Consider the following 20797-nt stretch of genomic DNA (forward strand, 5'->3'; position numbering starts at 1 on the left):
CGGCAGACTCTAATCTGGAGAACTGGGTTTGATTCCCCACTCCTCCTCCACATGCAGCTGCTGGGTGACCTTGGGTCAGTCACAGTTTCTCTCAGAGCTGTTCTCGCAAGAGCAGTTTCTGTGAGAGCTCTCTCAGCCCCACCTACCTCACAGGGTGTCTGTTGTGGGGAAGAGGAAGGGAAAGAGATTATAAGCCCCTCTGAGTGAACGGTGGAGTATAAGCCCAACTCTTCCTCCTCCTCTTCTTCCACCTCCTCCCCCTCCCAGCAGCTGTAGGGAATGGCGTTTAAGAAGAATTGCAGATTTATACCCCGCCCTTCTCTCTGAATCAGAGACTCAGAGCAGCTCTCAGTCTCCTATATTTTCTCCCCCCACAACAGACACCCTGTGAAGTGGGTGGGGCTGAGAGGGCTCTCACAGCAGCAGCCCTTTCAAGGACAACCTCTGCCAGAACTATGGCTGACCCAAGGCCATTCCAGCAGGTGTAAGTGGAGGGGTGGGGAATCAAACCTGGTTCTTCCAGATAAGAGCCCACACACTTAACCACTACACTTAACCACTGGGGAGGGATAGTGGCTCAGTGGCAGAACATCTGCTTGGTAAGCAGAAGGTCCCAGGTTCAATCCCTGGCATCTCCAACTAAAAAGGGTCCAGGCAAATAGGCGTGAAAAACCTCAGCTGGAGAGCCACTACCAGTCTGAGTAGACAATACTGACTTTGATGGACCCAGGGGGGTCTGATTCAGCAGAAGGCAGCTTCATATGTTCAAATATAAACCAAACAAAACCCAAATAGCTCCCAAAGGCTCCCCTGCAGCCCATTCTCCCATGCTGAAAGGGTGCTGGGAGGGAGGGGTATTTCCTTCCTGCTCTTGCTCCATGTGGAGTACTATGAGCTTGTGGAGCAGCAAAAACCACCTCCCCCAGGACTATTTCTGCGTGGGAAAGTGGCGGCATGGGCGGAGGGGGGGGAGGAGCGGGGGGTGCAGGCGATCTTCCTTCTCCTGAGAACTGCATTCCGGGCCTGCCCGTGCTCTCTGTGGTTTTCCCAAAAGCCCCTCTCTGCAGCTGTGGTGGGGCTGCAAGGGATCCATCATGCAGTTCTTTAACTGCCTTTCCCCCGTAACGACACCCCAGATGTTCCAACCCTATGGCCAGTGGTTTCTCCCTGCTTCTCAATGTTCTTCTTAAGATGAGGTGACCAGAGGTGTACGTGGCACTCCAAACATAACTACAAAGGGGACTTGTAATACATTACTATACATTACTTGTCCCATATTAATCCTTCCGCCATATTGTGTTTTCACCACTTTGAACAGTTGGCTTTCATCCCCAAACCTCTCTATCTCACTGGTCCCCCACACAGACCTCTGGGGGGAACTCCCCTCTCCAGGGAAAACCATTTAGTTCTTCTCACCCTTTCCTTCTTTTTTTTAACCTGTCACTCCTCCACGTAGGGACACATCTCCTCCACCCATAACTGCCGTCTACTCAGAAGGCTTCAGCAAGGCACCTGGAGAAATATGTTTTGGACGTCCAAGCATACAACATCTACTGGGTCACCCCAGGCTACAGGCTTCTTGACACTCTCAAAAACCTCAAAGGCTTGGGAGGTGCTGGACTGTCCTGGGCAGACACCATCTTGGTTTCTGTTCAGCAAGGCTAGTTCATCTGGTGTGCAAAAATTCTACTTTTAATAACACTTTCTATAAAGCTGTACCAGGGACAGATATTACACTAACCAGTCTGTAGTCTTCTAGATCCTTTTTCTTAAAAAAAAAAACAAAAACACCAAAAACTGGCTGTTCCAGCCCAGAGGCTGATGTTAATGACAAACTCCGTACATTTGTTAGATCGGCAATTTCATTTTTGAGTTCTTTGAGTCCCTCTTGGGTGCATATCCCATCTGGAACCAGGGATTTGTTACTTTTTGATTAGGCAGTGAGCTCTAGAACTTCCTTTGGGGTCAGTTCTATTTGGTTCAGTTCTTCACACACCTCTTTCAGGCAGATGTCTGGGCTGGGGCCCTTTTCTCCAACATGGTCACTTTCTAGACGCAGGTGATTATTCCATGGGGGGAAACCAACTTTTAGGCTGGCAGCTGCACCCGGTGACCAGTGTTCCCTCTAAGCTGAGTGAGCGTGAGCTAGCTCACGGATTTTTACCCTCCGGCTCACACATTTTTGTCTTAGCTCAGGAAGGATGACCTCAGAGCACAATAATTTATGCAGTAGCCCACAACTTTAATGCCAGTAGCTCACGAAGTAGAATTCTTGCTCACAAGCCTCTGCTGCTTAGTGGGAACATTGCTGGTGACCTGTTGTGTCTTTAGCCATTCAGTGAGGTGGGGCTGGAAAAGATGCCAAGGGCAGGCTATGTGACTGAAACCTCCTGGCTCCCTCATCCCAGCATGGGGTGCAAGAGCTCTGCATTCTTTGCAAGAGGAAGTCTCAGGTTTTCAAGCAGAGACCTGGGCCTTTGCCACCCTTTGTCAAAAAGGGGCAGCGTGTCAGGCACGCAAGCGGTCCGATCCTGCCAGCCTCTACATTTCGCCCAGCCCTGCTTCCATCAACGCACCAGGATGATGTTGTACAGCTAAGACTCAGATCAGCGCGAGCAGAAGAGGCAAAAGGCCAGAGGGATTCATTCCACAGCTGCGCTATTCAGATTGCCGTGCTAGTAGTGCAGGGGAAACTGAGCATGTGCAGAGGACAAAAACATTCTGCTGGCCATCAAGGACCAATCGGGACGTGTGCAGACTCACACAGAGCTCTACCTCTGCACCAATTTCCTAAGGAGGGGAGTCTACTTTGAACAGTACAGGGAACCCCTGGGGGAGATGTTCTCATCCCCCACGCTTCCTGTCTCAGAATTCAGCTGAGCAGAAAAGGGAGGGGAGAAATGGAGGGAGGTGGGGAGACTGTCAAGAGATGAGCAGCAGCCCCCCCTTCCTATGCATCCATTTTGCTTAAAACACAGACACACAAAACCCCCTTCCTATGCTGATCCATGTTCAAACCGACAGATCTGTCACTATCACGTCCAAGTTTTCCTGCCTTCTCTTCCGTGGCCCAGATCTTGCCTGTGTCTGCAGGCTCACGTGTCACTTGCTGGTCTGGCAGCCACGGGCACCAACCAGATCCACACCCCCAGGCGTATTCAGGTGAGAGAGCTGGTCTTTCTGGATGGCATCCCCTGGCACAGGATGGCCCTTTGGATGCGCTTCCAGACAGACATATGGACATATGAAGCTGCCTTATACTGAATCAGACCCTCGGTCCATCAAAGTCAGTATTGTCTTCTCAGACTGGCAGCGGCCCTCCAGGGTCTCAAGCTGAGGTTTTTCACACCTGCTTGCTTGGACCCTTTTAGTTGGAGATGCCGGGGATTGAACCTGGGACCTTCTGCTTCCCAAGCAGATGCTCTACCACTGAGCTACCATCCCTCCCTTAAAGTTGCCTTCATTCCTTGTGAACATATGAAGCTTTCTACTGAATCAGACCCTGGGTCCATCAAAGTCAGTACTGTCTTCTCAGACTGGCAGCGGCTCTTCAGGGTCTCAAGCTGAGGTTTTTCACACCGATTTGCCTGGACCCTTTTTAGTTGGAGATGCCGGGGATTGAACCTGGGACCTTCTGCTCACCAAACGGATGCTCTACCACTGAGCCACAGCCCCATTCATGGCTCTCCAAGGTCTCCAGCTGAGGTTATTCACACCTACTTGCCTGGACCCTTTTTAGTTGGAGATGCCGGGGATTGAACCTGGGATCTTCTGCTTACCAAGCAGATGCTCTACCACTGAGCCACAGCCCCATTCATGGCTCTCCAGGGTCTCCAGCTGAGGTTATTCACACCTATTTGCCTGGACCCTTTTTTGTTGGAGATGCCGGGGATTGAACCTGGGACCTTCTGCTTACCAAGCAAATGCTCTACCACTGAGCCACCACCCATCCCCCTACGACTGGTGCTTGCACAAGGGACAACCTTTACCTTTTTTATACTGAATCAGTCCCTTGGTCCATCAAAGTCAGTATTGTCTCCTCAGACTGGCAGCGGTTCTCCAGGGTCTCAAGCTGAGGTTTTTCACACCTACTTGCCTGGACCCTTTTTAGTTGGAGATGCCGGGGATTGAACCTGGACCTTCTGCTTACCAAGCAAATGCTCTACCACTGAGCCACCATCCCTTCCCTTAAAAGGAGGCTGAAGTTGGTTCCTTATTCCCAGTTCCTTATTCGTGACTTATTCATGAACATCTGAAGCTGCCTTCTACTGAATCAGACCCTCTTCGGTCCATCAAAGTCAAGTCTTGTCTACTCAGATGGGCAGTGGCTCTCCAGGGTTTCCAGCTGAGGTTTTTCACGCCTACTTGCCTGGGCCATTTTTAGTTGGCAATGCCAGTGGGGATTGAACCTGGGACCTTCTGCTTACCAAGCAGATGCTCTGCCACTGAGCCACCATCCCTCCCATGAACATATGAAGCTGCCTTCTACTGAATCAGACCCCCTCAGTCCATCAGAGTCAGTATTGTCTACTCAGACAGGCAGCGGCTCTCCAGGGTCTCAAGCTGAGGCTTTTCACGCCTATTTGCCTGAACCCTTTTTAGTTGGAGATGCCAGGGATTGAACCTGGGACCTTCTGCTTCCCAAGCAGATGCTCTACCACTGAGCCACCGTCCCTCCCTTCCCGGTCTTGCAGGGCCAGAGCAGGATCTGTGGGTGGGGGGGGGAGGGGAGGCAAAGGCTCCTTTGATAGGCAGACACAGGAGGAATGTTGGCCACCACTGAGGTTTAGGGGGTGAATGGTGAGTGACTGAGGAGCAGCAGACTCCCTCCCTCCTGAATGAGAGCCCCCAGCAAGTAGTTTCTCTCCCCCCGCAACCACCATTTTGGTGGAATGAAAAGTGGCATCAATTAGATCAGGGGACTGAAAAGAAGAGGGGAAAAAGAGCCCCTTTCAGGGGAAGTTGGATGAAAGCGAGACCCAACTTCACAAATCTCTTGCCAAGAAAAGCTCCCTTTTGTGTAGCTGGCTGTCAGACTGACAGGCTATAGAAACAGAGAAGGACCACAGATTTGGGCACAAAAATCGGTCCGGAGAAATGCAACCCTCTCATTTATTGTAAACGGTCCTGTGGCGCAGAGTGGTAAAGCAGCAATACTGTGGGTCTGAATTCTCTGCTCACAACCTGAGTTCTATCCCAACGAAAGCTGGTTCAGGTAGCCGGCCCAAGGTTGACTCAGCCTTCCATCCTTCTGAGGCTGGTCAAATGAGTACCCAGCTTGCTGGGGGGAAAGTGTAGAGGATTGGAGAAGGCAATGGCAAACCACCCCGTAAAACGTCTGCCGTGAAAATGTGAAAGCAACGTCACCCCAGAGTCAGAAACGACTGGTGCTTGCACAGGAGACCTTTCCTTTCCTTGCCATTTATTGTATTCACAGAATCCTAGAGTAGGGAGGGACCTCCAGGGTCATCTAGCCCAACCCCCTGCACGATGCAGGAAACTCATAGCTTCCTCCCCCCCACCACCACGTACATCCCCAGTGGCCCTTGCTCCTTGTACAAACTGGCCTAAAGAAAAATTGCTGACTGACCCCAAATTGTCAAAGGAAGGGCCACGAGAACGAAGCCCGGATGCAGCCCTTCCTGCCCTCCTTCTCATCAAGTCTAAAGTTTTGTGATTTGTATTTTTCCCACATTTCTTCTCTTTTTAAAAAATTGGTTGGGGGGGGGGGGTACAAGTGGGTAGCCTCGCCTAGGGTGCCCAAAATCCTGGTCCCAGCCCTGGAAAGATGACGTCACTGGAGATTTTGTCTATTCCAAGTGTTGGGGCACAAGAGCCGAAGGCAGCCCGAAGGATCCGGTCTTTATGCCAGAAGTGGCCTCACTGGTGCCAGAATGGAGAATGCCACCCCCCCCCCCCCGGGAACTCCTGGGCGCATCCTAGAGAAGAGGGTGAAAGGCAATCATAAAACAGCAGCCCCCCCCCCCACCACTTAAGCATTTTTTAAAAAAATTCCATTTCAGAGTTTAATTGTATACAAAAATACATTGTAAAAACAAAACAAGAACGTATTAATAAAGTTAGCTGTATAAAATTGCAAATATTTTCCTTAAAGTACATATACATTAATCTTGAACTATATTTTATGAAAAAAGCACACCAGAAAATGTGTTATTTACATCTGGAGGGAAAGACACAACAGTTAAGAGTGCTTACAAGGGCAGGAGGAGACGGCCAGACAGACTTCGGAGCCCCCCCCCTCTGACATCGACCCGGGTGGGTATCAGCTCAGACACAGCTGGACACTCCTGCCAAAACACCTGGCTCACATACCTGTTAAGTATAACAGATGGCCAATCAAAACAATATTCTGTCATCTACCCCCAAGCCACTCTTCCATCGCCTTCCTTAAACTTTGATCTTTAGCAGGATCCTGTTAAAGAAGAATACTAAAATGCTTCAGGAGCTAAAACCCTGCAAGACCACCTAAGCCCAAGCTGCCAGTCCCCTGTGACACATGACCCCTGTGATCCTCATGACCGCTCAGCCCTTAGGGCTCAAACCCACACACTCCCACAGGGACAAAGAGACCATGGGTGCCCCCTGTAGGCATGGCCAGTGTCTGAGTGATGCCGGACTGGCTCCAGCCCATTTGTTTTCTTTGGGGCTTCGCTCGAGTGCAGGGGTCCCCAAGATGGTGCCGGCCAGACCTTTCTTTTTTAAAAGGTAAAGGAAAAGTCCCCTGTGCAAGCACCAGTCGTTTCCGACTCTGGGGTGACGTTGCTTTCACAATGTTTTCACGGCAAACTTTTTCGGGGTGGTTTGCCCTTGCCTTCCCCAGTCATCTACGCTTTCCCCCCAGCAAGCTGGGGACTCATTTGACCGACCTCGGAAGGATGGAAGGCTGAGTCAACCTTGAGCCGGCTACCTGAACCCAGCTTCTGCTGGGATTGAACCCAGGTTGTGAGCAGAGGGCTCCGAATGCAGCACTGGAGCTTTACCCCTCTGCGCCGCGGGGCTGTTTCTTGGCGCCTACCAAATGTTTTTATAAAGCAGGTGGAGCTTTTGAAGAGCTGATTAAAATAATATTGTCTCGGTGTTTGTTTTATTCTCTCTCATCTCTCTTTCCTAGTGTGTTTTTAATTATCCCTCTTATCCTCTGCACTTGGGCTTCATCTGTGTGCGTGTTTCTGCCTCTTGTGGCAGCCATTTTGTAGTTGGCTCCGCCTCCTATAGCAGCCATCACCAGAATGTGCCAGAATTCCAGTGGTGCTCACTGGCTCAAAAAGCCCAAAGAGGCCTGCTGTAGCGCACGGGGCCTTCCTCTGGTACCTGGATCTCTCCCCCTGGCAGAAGACGCTCCAGCCATTAATGGAACAGGATCCCACTCCCTGCCCCAGCCACCTTCATTAAGTTAGGCTGCTCATTATTTGTACTTACTTGCCAAGGTCCTATCAAGGTCAGCAATAAGCTCTTCCAGCTCTTTTGTGTCTCCAAGCTTTGCTAGAAAAAACCAAAAATGTCCCACCTTATTGATTTCATGGTATTATTGAATAAGACAAATAAAAAGGAATATTCAGTAATGTGCAGGTAGACACTTGAGTCCCCCAGGAGTCATATGGGATAGGAGACGATCCCTTCTTCTCTTCTTTCCCATTTGCTTACATATTAGCCAGCCTGAGTCTGCCTTGGTGGGGGGGGGGTGGGAAAGGGGCTATAAATTGACTAAATAAGTAAACATTCCAAAAAACACTGCAGAGAGCCAAAGGTGTCCAGTCACCCAGGGCAGTGTCAAAGGCCCTTGACTTCCCCCTTTGATTCTGTGGCAGGCAGAGCGGACTCTGTTCTTCTCTGTAAGAACTCCCCTGGAGTCTTGTGTTCAATTTTGGGCACCACATTTTAAGAAGGATATATACAAGCTGGAACGGGTCCAGAGGAGGGAGATGAAGATGGCGAGGGGTCTGGAGAAGTCCTATGAAGAAAGGCTGAAGGAGCTGGGCATGTTTAGCCTGGAGAGGAGGCGACTGAGGTGATAGGATCACCATCTTCAAGGACTTGAAGGGCTGTCATCTAGAGGAGGGTGTGGAATTGTTTTCTGTGGCCCTAGAAGGTAGGACCAGAACCAAGGGGTTGAAATTAAATCAAAAGAGTTTCCGGCTCAACATTAGGAAGAACTTCCTGACCGTTAGAGCGGTTCCTCAGTGGAACAGGCTTCCTCCTTGGGAGGTGGTGGGCTCTCCTTCCTTGGAGGTTTTTAAACAGAGGCTAGCTGGCCATCTGACAGCAATGAAGATCCTGTGAATTTAGGGGGAGGTGTTTGTGAGTTTCCTGCATTGTGGAGGGGGTTTGATGGACAGCAAGTGGTCCCATCAGCTGAGTGGTTTGTCAAGCACAGGGCCTCTGTGTCAGATGTATGTCCCTCCTCCTCTTCTGGGAGATGACGGAAAGACCAAGGATTCCCCTGGGGGGGGCACAGACCCACCCCCCGCCTGGCACCCTCCTCCTGACACATTTTCTGCCATCTACAAAACAGTTTCAGTCAAAGTCCTTGTCACTGCAATAAGATCTATAATACTTATTGAAATATTTCTGTTTTGGCACGCCAAGGACTAGTTCGGAACATCATTTTATTAGATTATTTTGTTTCTATTTTGCAATGCTTGTGTGTGCATCTCCGGGCTGCAGCCTCTGGTGCATTCACTAAATCGTGTTTATTGCAACAACAAAAATGAGGAAAAAGATGAAAATTAGGAGCAGGCATTAATTTGATTTTTTTTCCCTGTTACAAAGTCCTCTTTACATCCTGAGGAGAATTTGGGGGGGGGGGTGTGGCTGGGGCTATTATGTTAATGTTCCTGTACATATATAGTCCAAATATCTTGAAACAAATCCAACTGTAGGAGTCAATGATAACAGTTAAGTTTGTAGGTGGGTTGAAAGACTTCAGTCTTCTGTGCCCTGCTGTAGGGACAGTGAATGCTTCCCCTTCCAAGACTGCCAGCAACAGAGACTGTATAGTCACGTGGTGCAGGCTTTAGCTCCCTTACTTTCGTATGGTGCAGGATTTAGCCCCCTTATACGAAAAGTGATCCTGGGGTTAAGACCTAATGCAAATTGAAGCCTTGTGACCAATCTGTGAAGAAAACTACCACAAATTGTGACTGAACTGGCACAGAGGCCAGGCCTTTTATATTTAAATGTCAACACCTGGATATCACCGTCCCGTTCTTCTTGGAAAAGAACTTGTCGGCCAGCAGAAGACTGACTGAACCCCACCCCCTGCCCCCAGACGCTGCATGCAGAAATGTTCAGATTTGCAAAGAGAAACAGGGAGAAGTGTCACGTCAAAGCAGCTGCTTATCAAGACAAGCGCACAACTCAGGATGAAGAAGCCAAGCCTCCAAAAATAAAATTTAAAAAGTTGTCCCATTACCTTTGTGAATAGCTGTTGCAGAAGCAGCTGCAGCTGGAGCAGGCAGGGCTGGAGAATCCAGCTTTTCATCACGAAGACTGAAGCTGTTCCTGTAGAGTGAATCTGCACCTGCATAAAAGACGCCAAGCATTCAGAACCTTCAGCTCTCCTATCAGTAAAAAAGGTAGAAGACGCAGGCACTCCACTCTGGCTGGCAGAACAAGATCAATTGGAGTCGGTTAACAGAGACTTCAGTCCACAAGCCAAAGCTCAGGAGTTCTCTCTAGAGGCTGACCTCCTGCCTTCACAGAAGAGCAACAGAAAGAGCACTTCCCAGCAGCATGGCCTTGTTTTCTCTGTTCCAGCACTAAAACACCACAAACATGACCTTGAGGGAAAATGGACGGCCAGCAACAAGAGAGCAACAGACACGTGGGAACTGCCTCTAGATCAGGGGTGGCCGACGGTAGCTCTCCAGATGTTTTTTTGCCTACAACTCCCATCAGCCCCAGCCAGCATGGCCAATGGCTGGGGCTGATGAGAGTTGTAGGCAAAAAACATCTGGAGAGCTACCGTCGGCCACTCCTGCTATATAGGAACCTGGAAGAGAGAAGGTGTTTTGAATGGGAAGAGGCTTCCTCACAGGCCGCCAGCTGGTCAATGGCCTGTTGTGAAATCTGGACTCCTCGGCACGAGGGGCCTGTCACGGAAGTGCTCAGGTTGGCTGGGCCCAGACAGCAGCCAGCCAATGTGAATCACGCAGGACAAGAGCAGCGGCTGAGTCCCTCCCGAGGGCTGCCTTCTTGTGCCTTAGTGCTCTTCGGCTTTTGTGTCCCTCCCAGCCCAGAGCTCCCTCTTCTCCATCTGTCTCTTTTTTGCCCAGCTGTTGCAGCCTCTCAGCTGCGGTCTGTGTGCCAAATGTCACAAAGGATCCCGTCTACTACACGCCTGCCTGCTCCTTCTGAGGGAAAGAAATGGGTATGCCCAAGTACGCCAAACCGCGTGAGGATATTTTATGCAATCTGGAAGACAGCAAGTAGCCACAGAGTCTCAGTGCAATTTGTCATCTTCGTGGAAATGGAATATCCTGCCCACTGTATGAGACCCAACCTATAGAGCTGCTTCAGAAGTCACAGCCCAGTCACTTTTCAAAACTCGGCCACCTTCGCTAGCTAAATGGTGTGGATAAAGATCATTGCTACGGAGACAAGGTTTTCATAGAATCATAGAGTTGGAAGGGATCTCCAGGGTCATCTAGTCCAACCCCTGCACAATGCAGGAAAGTCACAAACACCTCCCCCTAAATTCACGGGATATTCATTGCTGTCAGATGGCCATCTAGCCTCTGTTTAAAAACCTCCCAGGAAGGAGAGCTCACCCCCTCCCGAGGAAACCTGTTCCACTGAGGAACCGCTCTAACGGTCAGGAAGTTCTTCCTGATGTTAGAATTCTAGAATCCTAGAGTTGGAAGGGACCTCCAGGGTCATCTAGTCCAACCCCTGCACAATGCAGGAAAGTCACAAACACCTCCCCCTAAATTCACAGGATCTTCACTGCTGTCAGATGGCCATCTAGCTTGTTTAAAAACCTCCAAGGAAGGAGAGCCCACCACCTCCCAAGGAAGCCTGTTCCACTGAGGAATCACTCTAACGGTCAGGAAGTTCTTCCTAATGTTGAGCCGGAAACTCTTTAGATTTAATTTCAACACATTGGTTCTGGTCCTACCTTCTGGGGCCACAGAAAACAATTCCACACCATCCTCTAGATGACAGCCCTTCAAGTACTTGAAGATGGTGATCATATTACCTCTCAGCCGCCTCCTCTCCAGGCTAAACATCCCCAGCTCCTTCAACCTTTCCTCAGAGGACTTGGTCTCCAGACCACTCACCATCTGCATCGCCCTACTCTGGACCCATTCCAGTTTGTCTATATCCTTCTTAAAGTGTGGTGCCCAAAACTGAACACAATATTCCAGGTGAGGTCTTACCAGAGCAGAGTAAAGCGATACCATCACATCACGTGATCTGGACATTATACTTCTGTTGATACAGCCCAAAACTGCATTTGCCTTTTTAGCCACCGTATCACACTGTTGACTCATGTTCAGTGTATGATCCACTAAAACCCCTAGATCCTTTTCGCACATACTACTGCTAAGACAAGTCTCCCTCATCCTATAAGCATGCATTGGATTTTTCCTACCTAAATGCAGAACTTGACATTTATCCCCGTTAAAATTCATTTTATTGATTTTAGCCCAGTTTTCCAGCCTGTCAGGGTCATCCTGTATCCTCTTTCTGTCTTTTGTATTTGCAACCCCTCCCAATTTAGTATCATCTGCAAATTTAATAAGCATTCCCTCTATTCCTTCATCCAAATAATTGATAAAGACGTTAAAAAACACACGTCCCAGGACAGATCCTTGAGGCACTCCACTTATCCCTCCTCTCCAAGAGGATGAGGAACCATTCACAAGCACTCTTTGGGTGCGATCTGTCAACCAGTTACAGATCCACCTAACGGTAACAGGATCCAAACCACATTTCACCAACTTGTCAACAAGGATAGTATGTGGAACCTTATCAAAAGCCTTCCTGAAATCAAGATAAACCATGTTTGGAGCCAGCTATAGAGATGACAGAAGGGCTAAGGGGTCAGTGTCCGTGCTCAACGTAAGCACAGCTCTTCCCTCTTATCTTCTTAAGTTTCTTTTGACAATGAAATAATCCTTTCAGTATTTTCCTCAATATTTTAGTTATTGAAGGATATACATAAAGGAGATTGGGGATATACATAAAGGGGAGTGCAAGCAATTGCAAGAATAATTGAGAAGGCTAGTTCATGGTCAGGATAGCATGGCCGCTGTTTTCTCCTTACAGTCTTGAGATAAATGTCTTGTTTCTTCAGTGATTCTTGTAAGGACCATACTGTTCTACACTTTCCACTTCCCTGGTTGATGAAAATATAACCCAGGTGCAATGCTGCAGCTTTGTTCCTTTTGAATGCAAAGAGTGCTGGGAACTTTCTTTGTACATTCGTCAATAAATTCAGCCCCTTGCCCTTGCAAACTGGCACTTCCACAGAAGGCAGCTGGCTCTCAGACACGGAGCCACTGCATTGCATCGCTTCATCGCCAGACAACTCCTTGCTCCAAAAACTCTATGCTTCTCTCCCATTCCAGACTGTTTTTCACCGCTGCTCTGCCCTTTTCCATCATGCGTCCCAAGTTCCGAGGGGTGTTACGTACCAAGAGCTGCAGAGAGATCCCAGTTAGTAGGAGGCCACTTTCTGTCAAGGATGGATCACAATTATCATGGAATATCAGCAAGCAACCAGTTTAACAGAGGGCTCACCAGTATCTGTAACAAAAAGAAGTGGGCCAAGACACAGCCTTTCTCCCTACTGTGCTAGTTTTTTCAGTTGTGGTGGGGACCTGTGCTGGCATCTGAGTCTCCCCACCACACTGTGCAAGTGTGTAAAGAAGAAGAAGAAGAAGAAGAAGATAATGATATTGGATTTATATCCCGCCCTCCACTCCGAAGAGTCTCAGAGCAGCTCACAATCTCCTTTACCTTCCCCCCCTCACAACAGACACCCTGTGAGGTAGATGAAGATATTGGATTTATATCACGCCCTCCACTTAGAATCTCAGAGTCTCAGAGCAGCTCACAATCTCCTTTACCTTCCCCCCCCCCCCACAACACCCTGTGAGGTAGATGAAGATATTGGATTTATATCCCGCCCCCCACTCTGAAGAGTCTCAGAGCGGCTCACAATCTCCTTTCCCTTCCTCCCCCACAACAGACACCCTGTGAGGTAGATGAAGATATTGGATTTATATCCCGCCCTCCACTCTGAAGAGTCTCAGAGCGGCTCACAATCTCCTTTACCTTCCTCCCCCACAACAGACACCCTGTGAGGTAGATGAAGATATTGGATTTATATCCCGCCCTCCACTCCGAAGAGTCTCAGAGCGGCTCACAATCTCCTTTACCTTCCTCCCCCACAACAGACACCCTGTGAGGTAGATGAAGATATTGGATTTATATCCCGCCCTCCACTCCGAAGAGTCTCAGAGCAGCTCACAATCTCCTTTCCCTTCCTCCCCCACAACAGACACCCTGTGAGGTAGATGAAGATACTGGATTTATATCCCGCCCTCCACTCCGAAGAGTCTCAGAGCGGCTCACAATCTCCTTTACCTTCCTCCCCCACAACAGACACCCTGTGAGGTAGATGAAGATATTGGATTTATATCCCGCCCTCCACTCCGAAGAGTCTCAGAGCAGCTCACAATCTCCTTTCCCTTCCTCCCCCACAACAGACACCCTGTGAGGTGGGTGGGGCTGGAGAGGGCTCTCACAGCAACTGCCCTTTCAAGGACAGAGTCTCAGAGCGGCTCACAATCTCCTTTACCTTCCTCCCCCACAACAGACACCCTGTGAGGTGGGTGGGGCTGGAGAGGGCTCTCCCAGCAGCTGCCCTTTCAAGGGCAACCTCTGCCAGAGCTATGGCTGACCCAAGGCCATGCTAGCAGGTGCAAGTGGAGGAGTGGAGAATCAAACCCGGTTCTCCCAGATAAGAGTCCGCACACTTAACCACTACACCAAACTGGCTCTGGCCCTGAAAGGCTCCAGGCCTGCTTGCTAAATGTCAGTCTGCCACTCGGCACAGCACAGGAGCTCATGGGCCAGGAGACGAGTCCCAAAAGATTCTGACCATTGGCAACATTCAACCACGGCAGAGTGGCCAGCTCCGCTGTCGTCTCACATTCCTGGCTGTTGCCTGCGATAGCAGCACTGCTCAAATAATACTATTTATGAGGTGAAAAGATTCATATTACAGAGAGTCCCTTAATCATACAGCTGCACCGTGTGCTGGACATCTGCTCACCCAACAAACTCACTATTTTTATCCAAGTGGAGGCGGGCAGACTTGGAACGGGGCACGTCAGGTCAAGCTTTAATGTTTTTCAGGTACCTCGAAAGGCATTTTCTTCCTTCTAGCCTCCCAGCTCTTCATTTCCCTCCCTGCCTTCACCTTCCTCCCCCCTAGGGGGGACCCACAGAGGTTGCCTTCCTTCTCCTCCCCTCTGGCCACACCCCTGAGAGGGAGGCGGGGCTGAGGGTCCCCCCAAGGGATCGCCCAGCGAGTACCCCCAGGGGCAGGTCCAGCACTGGGCACAGCCTCTCCTCTGTCCAAAGACATCACTCCGATTTTCTTTGTTTATATGCCTCATATATTCTTCAACGGCAGCATCTGCTTGGGGCAGGTCTGTTTTTTCCGTTATGTCCCCCTCTAAACTTTAATAGCTCAGACTGCAGATCTTTCTAGCATCTGTTTTGCAACATAGAGATGCTCTGCACGAGACCACAGCTGTAAGAGGCTGAATGGGGACAGCTGCATCCCGCAGCCACCATGTAATCTGAGGGTCATACCAGGCAGGAGGAAAACCCAGCGCTTGTCCCCCCTGCTCTCCCCCCACTGCCTCCTTGGCCCCACACGCCACTGACACTTGCCCAGTAGGACTCCTCAGAGTAATGCCATCTTCAGCCCAGGTAGGACCACTTGCAAGGGATGCCAACCTCCAGTTTTATCCATTTATATGTTTGATTTCTAACCCACCCTTCCTGCTCAGGGCGGGGTACATCATAATAAATGAAAACATAATTTTACAAGATTTACATCATTCCATCTACCATAAAAAGGTAAAGATAGTCCCCAGTTGCTTCTGCCTCTGGGGTGACATCGCATCACAATGTTTTCATGGCAGACTTTTTTACGGGGTGGTTTGCCCTTGCCTTCCCCAGTCTTTTACACTCCCCCCCCCAGCAAGCTGGGGACTCATTTCACCGACCTCGGAAGGATGGAAGGCTGAGTCAACCTTGAGCCAGCTACCTGAACCCAGCTTCCACTGGGATCGAACTCAGGTGGTGAGCAGAGTTTAGGACTGCAGCTTTACCATTCTGCACCACGGGCTCCAACCGTCTACCACAGCCTTTTGTAAAAACCGGTGAAAACACTGCAGGTGATCACCATTGAGGTAGGCGAGGGGGGAACAGAACCACAAGAGGAAGGAAGGAAGGGTAGTGCTCTTCATGGTCACCATCCCTGCCCATCAGCCTGCTGGGACATCCTCAGCCCTACAAGCCCAGCAGAATTGTTCCAGGTTAGGGTTGGGGTCTCCCTAGACAGAGAGTTCCACCAAGCAGGGGCCGGTGGATCTCCAGATGACCAAGGTCAGTTCCCCTGGAGGAAGCGGCTGTTTTGGAGGGTGGATTAGAATGCACCAAGGTCCCTCCCCCTCAAGCCCCGCCCTCCCAAGCCCCACCCCCCCAAATCTCCGGGTAGCTCCAAACAGAGAGCTGGCAACTCATTTGAACCAAGGGGTAGCCTAATACCTCCAAGGCTCAAAAGTTTGCCAGTCCCATCTTGGATCCAGAGGTCTGTACCAACAGCCACTTTCCCCAGGTGAATCCAAGTGCACAAGAAGGCCAACACAAGCCCTCCCTCTTAGAGAGTTCCCCCACTGCCTTCCGCTTGCTCCAGACACCCGATCTGTCCCCTCCGAAACGAGGAGAAGGATGCTTTTATTGTTGTTTCCTTTTTTCTTTTCAGACCTTAATCTCTGCAGCTGGACTCTGAGAAGGTAATAAAAGTAACTTGCAGACGGAGTCTATTGTCTTCCTTATATTTCAGACGGCCTTGTTCAATTCCGGGAGTCAAGTGTATACATTGCGCTGAAATGGTTCCAACCAGACTTCAGGACTTGGGCCTCCTCTGTGTCTGTGTGCAGGGGTGTTTTGACATGACAGACTGAGCTCAGGGACTAACCTGGGGATGAACTGCTTATGCCAAGCTGTCAAAAAGATATCTAAGGTTGTTTTCGCACTCACCTTAATCAGCAGCGACGACCCTCTTCACCGCGCAGGATCTGCGCGGATTTCGCACTAATTGCCGCGGAGCACCCGGAAGAGCCGGAAAGTCCCGGCGCTTTTGCGGCGCAAACTGAAGTTTCCGTTTGCGCTGCAAAAGCGCCGGGACTTTCCGGCTCTTCCGGGTGCTCCGCGGCAATTAGTGCGAAATCCGCGCAGATCCTGCGCGGTGAAGAGGGTCGTCGCTGCTGATTAAGGTGAGTGCGAAAACGACCTAAGAAAAATTCTTGCCAAGACCAGCTCTTCAACTGGAACTTCAATTGGAATCTTTTTGGTTAAGGCTGAAGCAAAACGTAATGAGGCCACTGGAGTAGAGAAGGAGGGGTGCTTATCTTGGCACGCAAAATAATTCATGGGTAGCTGTAGCCATTTCTATTCTAGGCCTCACAGTCAAACCTCAAAAACACTCCTTAAATATAGGGCCTCCTCTTAAGCAACAGCAAATTGGACCTGAAAAAACATCTCAGGATCCCCCCCCCCCCCCACCACCAAAAAACCCCCTGGATCTCTATATCTGTAAAGATTTGGGGGTTTTTTGGAAATCCTGTTCAGGTTTATTGGACAAGAATTTTTTCTTGTCCAATAAACCTGAACAGAAAAATACCGAGGGGGAAAAAAGCAGGGGCAAAGGGGCAAAAAACCCACTGAGGGGCAGGCAGCTCAGCTGGGGGTCTCTTGGGGGCAGGCTGCTCCAAAGAGCCCACCAAGCAGCTGAGTCCCCCAGGAAGACCTCTCAGCCCCACCACGGGCTCCGCGGGGGCTCTCTTGGGCATCACCTTTAAACCGGATTGCTGAAAAGAGCCTGCGAAGCAGCTGATCTTGTGGGGAGAACTCCCTTCCTGAAACCTGCCTGTTCCAAAACAAGGATATCTTCTTGTTCAATCCAGCATTTTAGTTTATCCAGTACATGACTAGTGTGTCATTGCCTATCATGTTAAGTAGGCTAACAGGTGTGTAGTTGGCTGGCTCTTCTCTCCTCCCTTTCTTGTAGGATGGTGTGAAGACTGCCTGTCTCCAGGCCACTGGGATACATCCTGCTGCCTCCAGAAATGAAAGAAGCCCAGCCGGAGGTGGTGTGCTGCCCACCACTCAATGTTATTCATTAGGAAAGCAGAGGGAATATTGTCCATCCCAGGGACTTTCCCTTTCTTCAACTGCTTTATAAGCACCATGACATCTTTGGCTGAAATTGGCAGTCAGTCTGGTAAGTCAAATGTTGTTTGTAAACAGAAATCATGGGAGCTCTCTGCAAAGACCTTTCGGAAGTCGGATCTCCAAACACCGGCCGTGATTCCTGAGTCTAAGGGAAAGGAATTCTTGAAAGAATGTTTAGAAGTCAGTTTCCAGAATAATTTGGGATTTTTATCTTAAGCCGCCTGGATCCATTTCCCCCATGTTTCCACTTTATCTGCTTTCCTCTTTTTTAGCCACAGTTGGTTTGCAGGATTTCTTTGCATTCCAAAAAGATTGATAAAGAGCTGGGTTTTCTAAATCAGGTGCGATTTTTTAGGCAGAGAATGCAGAAATACAGGATCTTTCAGCAGCTTGACAACCTTTCCCAAACCATTTCTTAGAGGGAAATCTCAATTTCTTATTTTGTAATTCCATTTCTTGTAAAAATAGATTGTCCTTGGGAATCAGGGGATCTTTCTCACCCTCTGAATAGCCAATCATGGCCGCTCTATTGGCCATGCGTCCCTCCTCAGCTAAGAACCCCTTCCCAGTTTCGTTCTAATTGGACTGTCCACTTGGCGTGACAGCCTATTTGTTCTGTTGGCAAGATCTGTGTCCCAATTTAGATTTTAAGACAGCTTTTGAAAGATAAGAGATTAAGACATAGAAGGAGGGGTAGGTAATCACTCTCTAGGGTAGGTAGGAAGGCTTCTAAGATAGATATTGGATTTATATCCCGCCCTCCACTCCAAAGAATCTCAGAGCGGCTCACAATCTCCTTTACCTTCCTCCCCCACAACAGACACCCTGTGAGGTGGGCGGGGCTGGAGAGGGCTCTCACAGCAGCTGCCCTTTCAAGGACAACCTCTGCCAGAGCTCTGGCTGACCCAAGGCCATGCTAGCAGGTGCAAGTGGAGGAGTGGGGAATCAAACCTGGTTCTCCCAGATAGGAGTCCACGCACTTAACCACTACACCAAACTGGCTCAAAGTGGAAACATATTTCTGGCAGCAAGAAAACAATCTGTGGTACTACACCTGTCTCCCGTCATACATGTAAAGCCACCTTGAAAATCCCCATTTGTGGGTCCATTCAAAATATGAAGGTTTACCGTTCCAGCCATCCCAACAAGCCACAGGTCAGTGAAATCTGCTTTAGTCTCTTTGGAGCAGCACTGGTGGTGAATATAGGTATGGTCACCTTCTGTTATTGATACAGAGTCTTTCTAGATGTCATAAAGGAACTGGTCACTGGAACCAATCCTTGCATTAAGATCTCCCCCAATTTAAAAAAAAGCCAGTTTGGTGTAGTGTTTAAGTGCTCAGAGTGGTAAAGCTGCAGTACTGCGGTCTGAACTCTCTGCTCACGACCTAAGTTCGATTCCAGCGGAAGCTGGATTCAGATAGCCGGCTCAAGGTCTGACGCTTCAAGGGCTTTCTCCCACAATGCCGCTTTAAGCTTTGACACCCTATTGCCCCTAGCTTTGGGCGCCAAGCGTCGCCAGGCCTTCTATGTGGGGCCACTGCGCCCTTTACCCAAACAAAAGAGAGAAGTTGTGTTTGTCCGTTTGGGTCATCTTTGCCTCACAAGGGGTGTATTTTCTAAAACGGACACAGAAGCAATCTCAGGGACTGGGAAACAATTCCTCACCAATACAAAATGTGGAGATTCCAAACCTCCTGGCTCAGCAGCCAAAAAAAGGCCCGAAGGCAAGGCGGGGCCACTGCTGTGTGGGAGCAGGTGGTCCCCTCCCTGGGCAAGAACCAGCCTCTGGGGCTCTGGAGCCTTTAGCTGTAAAGCCCTCTCCAAAGGCAGCCTGTGCTGGTGATGAACAGGGAGTCACTGAGACTCATTGCTGCCTTCTTCAGACTTGGAGGCCCTGGAGCTACAGAAGTTGATAGTGGGGGGGTGGGAAGGGGCGGTTAGCAGTCCAAGTCACTTGTCCCCAAGTCTACGAAAGAGCAAGCCCACCTCCAAGGCAATGCTGGGCTCACAACCTTGCTCTGAAGAAGAAGAAGATATTGGATTTATATCCCGCCCTCCACTCCGAAGAGTCTCAGAGCGGCTCACAATCTCCTTTACCTTCCTCCCCCACAACAAACACCCTGTGAGGTGGGTGGGGCTGAGAGGACTCTCACAGCAGCTGCCCTTTCAAGGAGAGTGTCTCAGAGCGGCTCACAATCTCCTTTCCCTTCCTCCCCCACAACAGACACCTTGTGAGGTGGGTGGGGCTGAGAGGACTCTCACAGCAGCTGCCCTTTCAAGGACAACCTCTGCCAGAGCTATGGCTGACCCAAGGCCATTCCAGCAGGTGCAAGTGGAGGAGTGGGGAATCCAACCCGGTTCTCCCAGATAAGAGTCCGCACACTTCACCACTACACCAAACTGGCTCTCTGGCCGCCGTCGTCATCCTTCCCGCTCATCGAGGCCCAGGAAACTCCAGGCGCCCGCGGCTGATCTGGGAGGAAGCCAACTCGGTGGCGCAGCCGCCTAAGCAGAGCCACGGGGGGGGGGGGGACTCCTCCACGCGCACCAGCAGCTGCCTCGGGGACCGCAAGGCCCCTGCCTGGCTCGCTCGGTCCTTGCGGGGCTCCCTCGCTGCACGGAATCCGAGCCCTGCCGCTGGCCGGCTGCAAGTGGGCTAGGAGGCATCTGCAGGGGAAGGGGCTGCAGAGGGAGAGGCAGCCGTGAAGGGCCCCTGGGCGAGGAGGGCATTTGCAAGGCCTCCCCCGCAGCCGCCGCCGCCACTCACCTGCCCAGGCGCTCCCGGCCCCGCCGCCTCCGGGCCGCTGCTGCTTCCGGCTGAGCTCCGGGGAAGGCAGCCGCCGCCGCCGTCGAGGCTCCTGGGCGAGCTCGTGCAGCACGTGCTGGAAGTCCCGCAGCGCCTCGGCCAGCAGCTCGCCTCCGCCCGCGGCCTCCCCCGGGCAAGGGCCGCCGCCGTCCCCCGAGGCTCCGGGCAGCAGGAGGCGGGGAGGCTTCGGGAGCCGCTTCGCCATCGCCGGGCAAGGAGGAGCAGCAGGGCGCAGCCGAGGAGGAGGCGGCGGCACAGCCTCCCCGGGGATCCCCCCCCCCCGCTGCCCTCCTGGGGCCGCCTCCCGAGGAGCTCCTTCCTCCCTGCCCTCCGCTCCGAGCGCCCCTTCCCGGCAAGCCCCCGGACCTGCCAGCCCCGGGGGAAGGAAGCCCCGGCAGCTCCAGGCGGGCTCGCCCTCCACTCCACCCCAGCCCATCACTCGCCCTCCGGCCACCTCCGGCTGACCGCTGCACAGCGGCCCCGACAA

General features: G+C 50.9%; 1 protein-coding gene across 1 annotated transcript; it reads right to left on the bottom strand.

The window, feature by feature from the left end:
- Positions 1 to 6012: 6012 nt before the first annotated feature.
- Positions 6013 to 20515, bottom strand: RGCC (regulator of cell cycle). The gene is made up of 4 exons (XM_060235230.1): positions 20272 to 20515; positions 9434 to 9541; positions 7441 to 7503; positions 6013 to 6333 (listed from the first exon to the last, which is right to left on the bottom strand). Exons 1-4 carry the CDS (start codon positions 20513 to 20515, stop codon positions 6326 to 6328), a joined length of 423 nt encoding a protein of 140 aa, XP_060091213.1. The 3' UTR covers positions 6013 to 6325.
- Between the last annotated feature and the right edge of the window lie 282 nt (positions 20516 to 20797).

Source organism: Heteronotia binoei, chromosome 3, assembly GCF_032191835.1.
Source record: "Heteronotia binoei isolate CCM8104 ecotype False Entrance Well chromosome 3, APGP_CSIRO_Hbin_v1, whole genome shotgun sequence".
Classification (NCBI taxonomy): domain Eukaryota; kingdom Metazoa; phylum Chordata; class Lepidosauria; order Squamata; family Gekkonidae; genus Heteronotia; species Heteronotia binoei.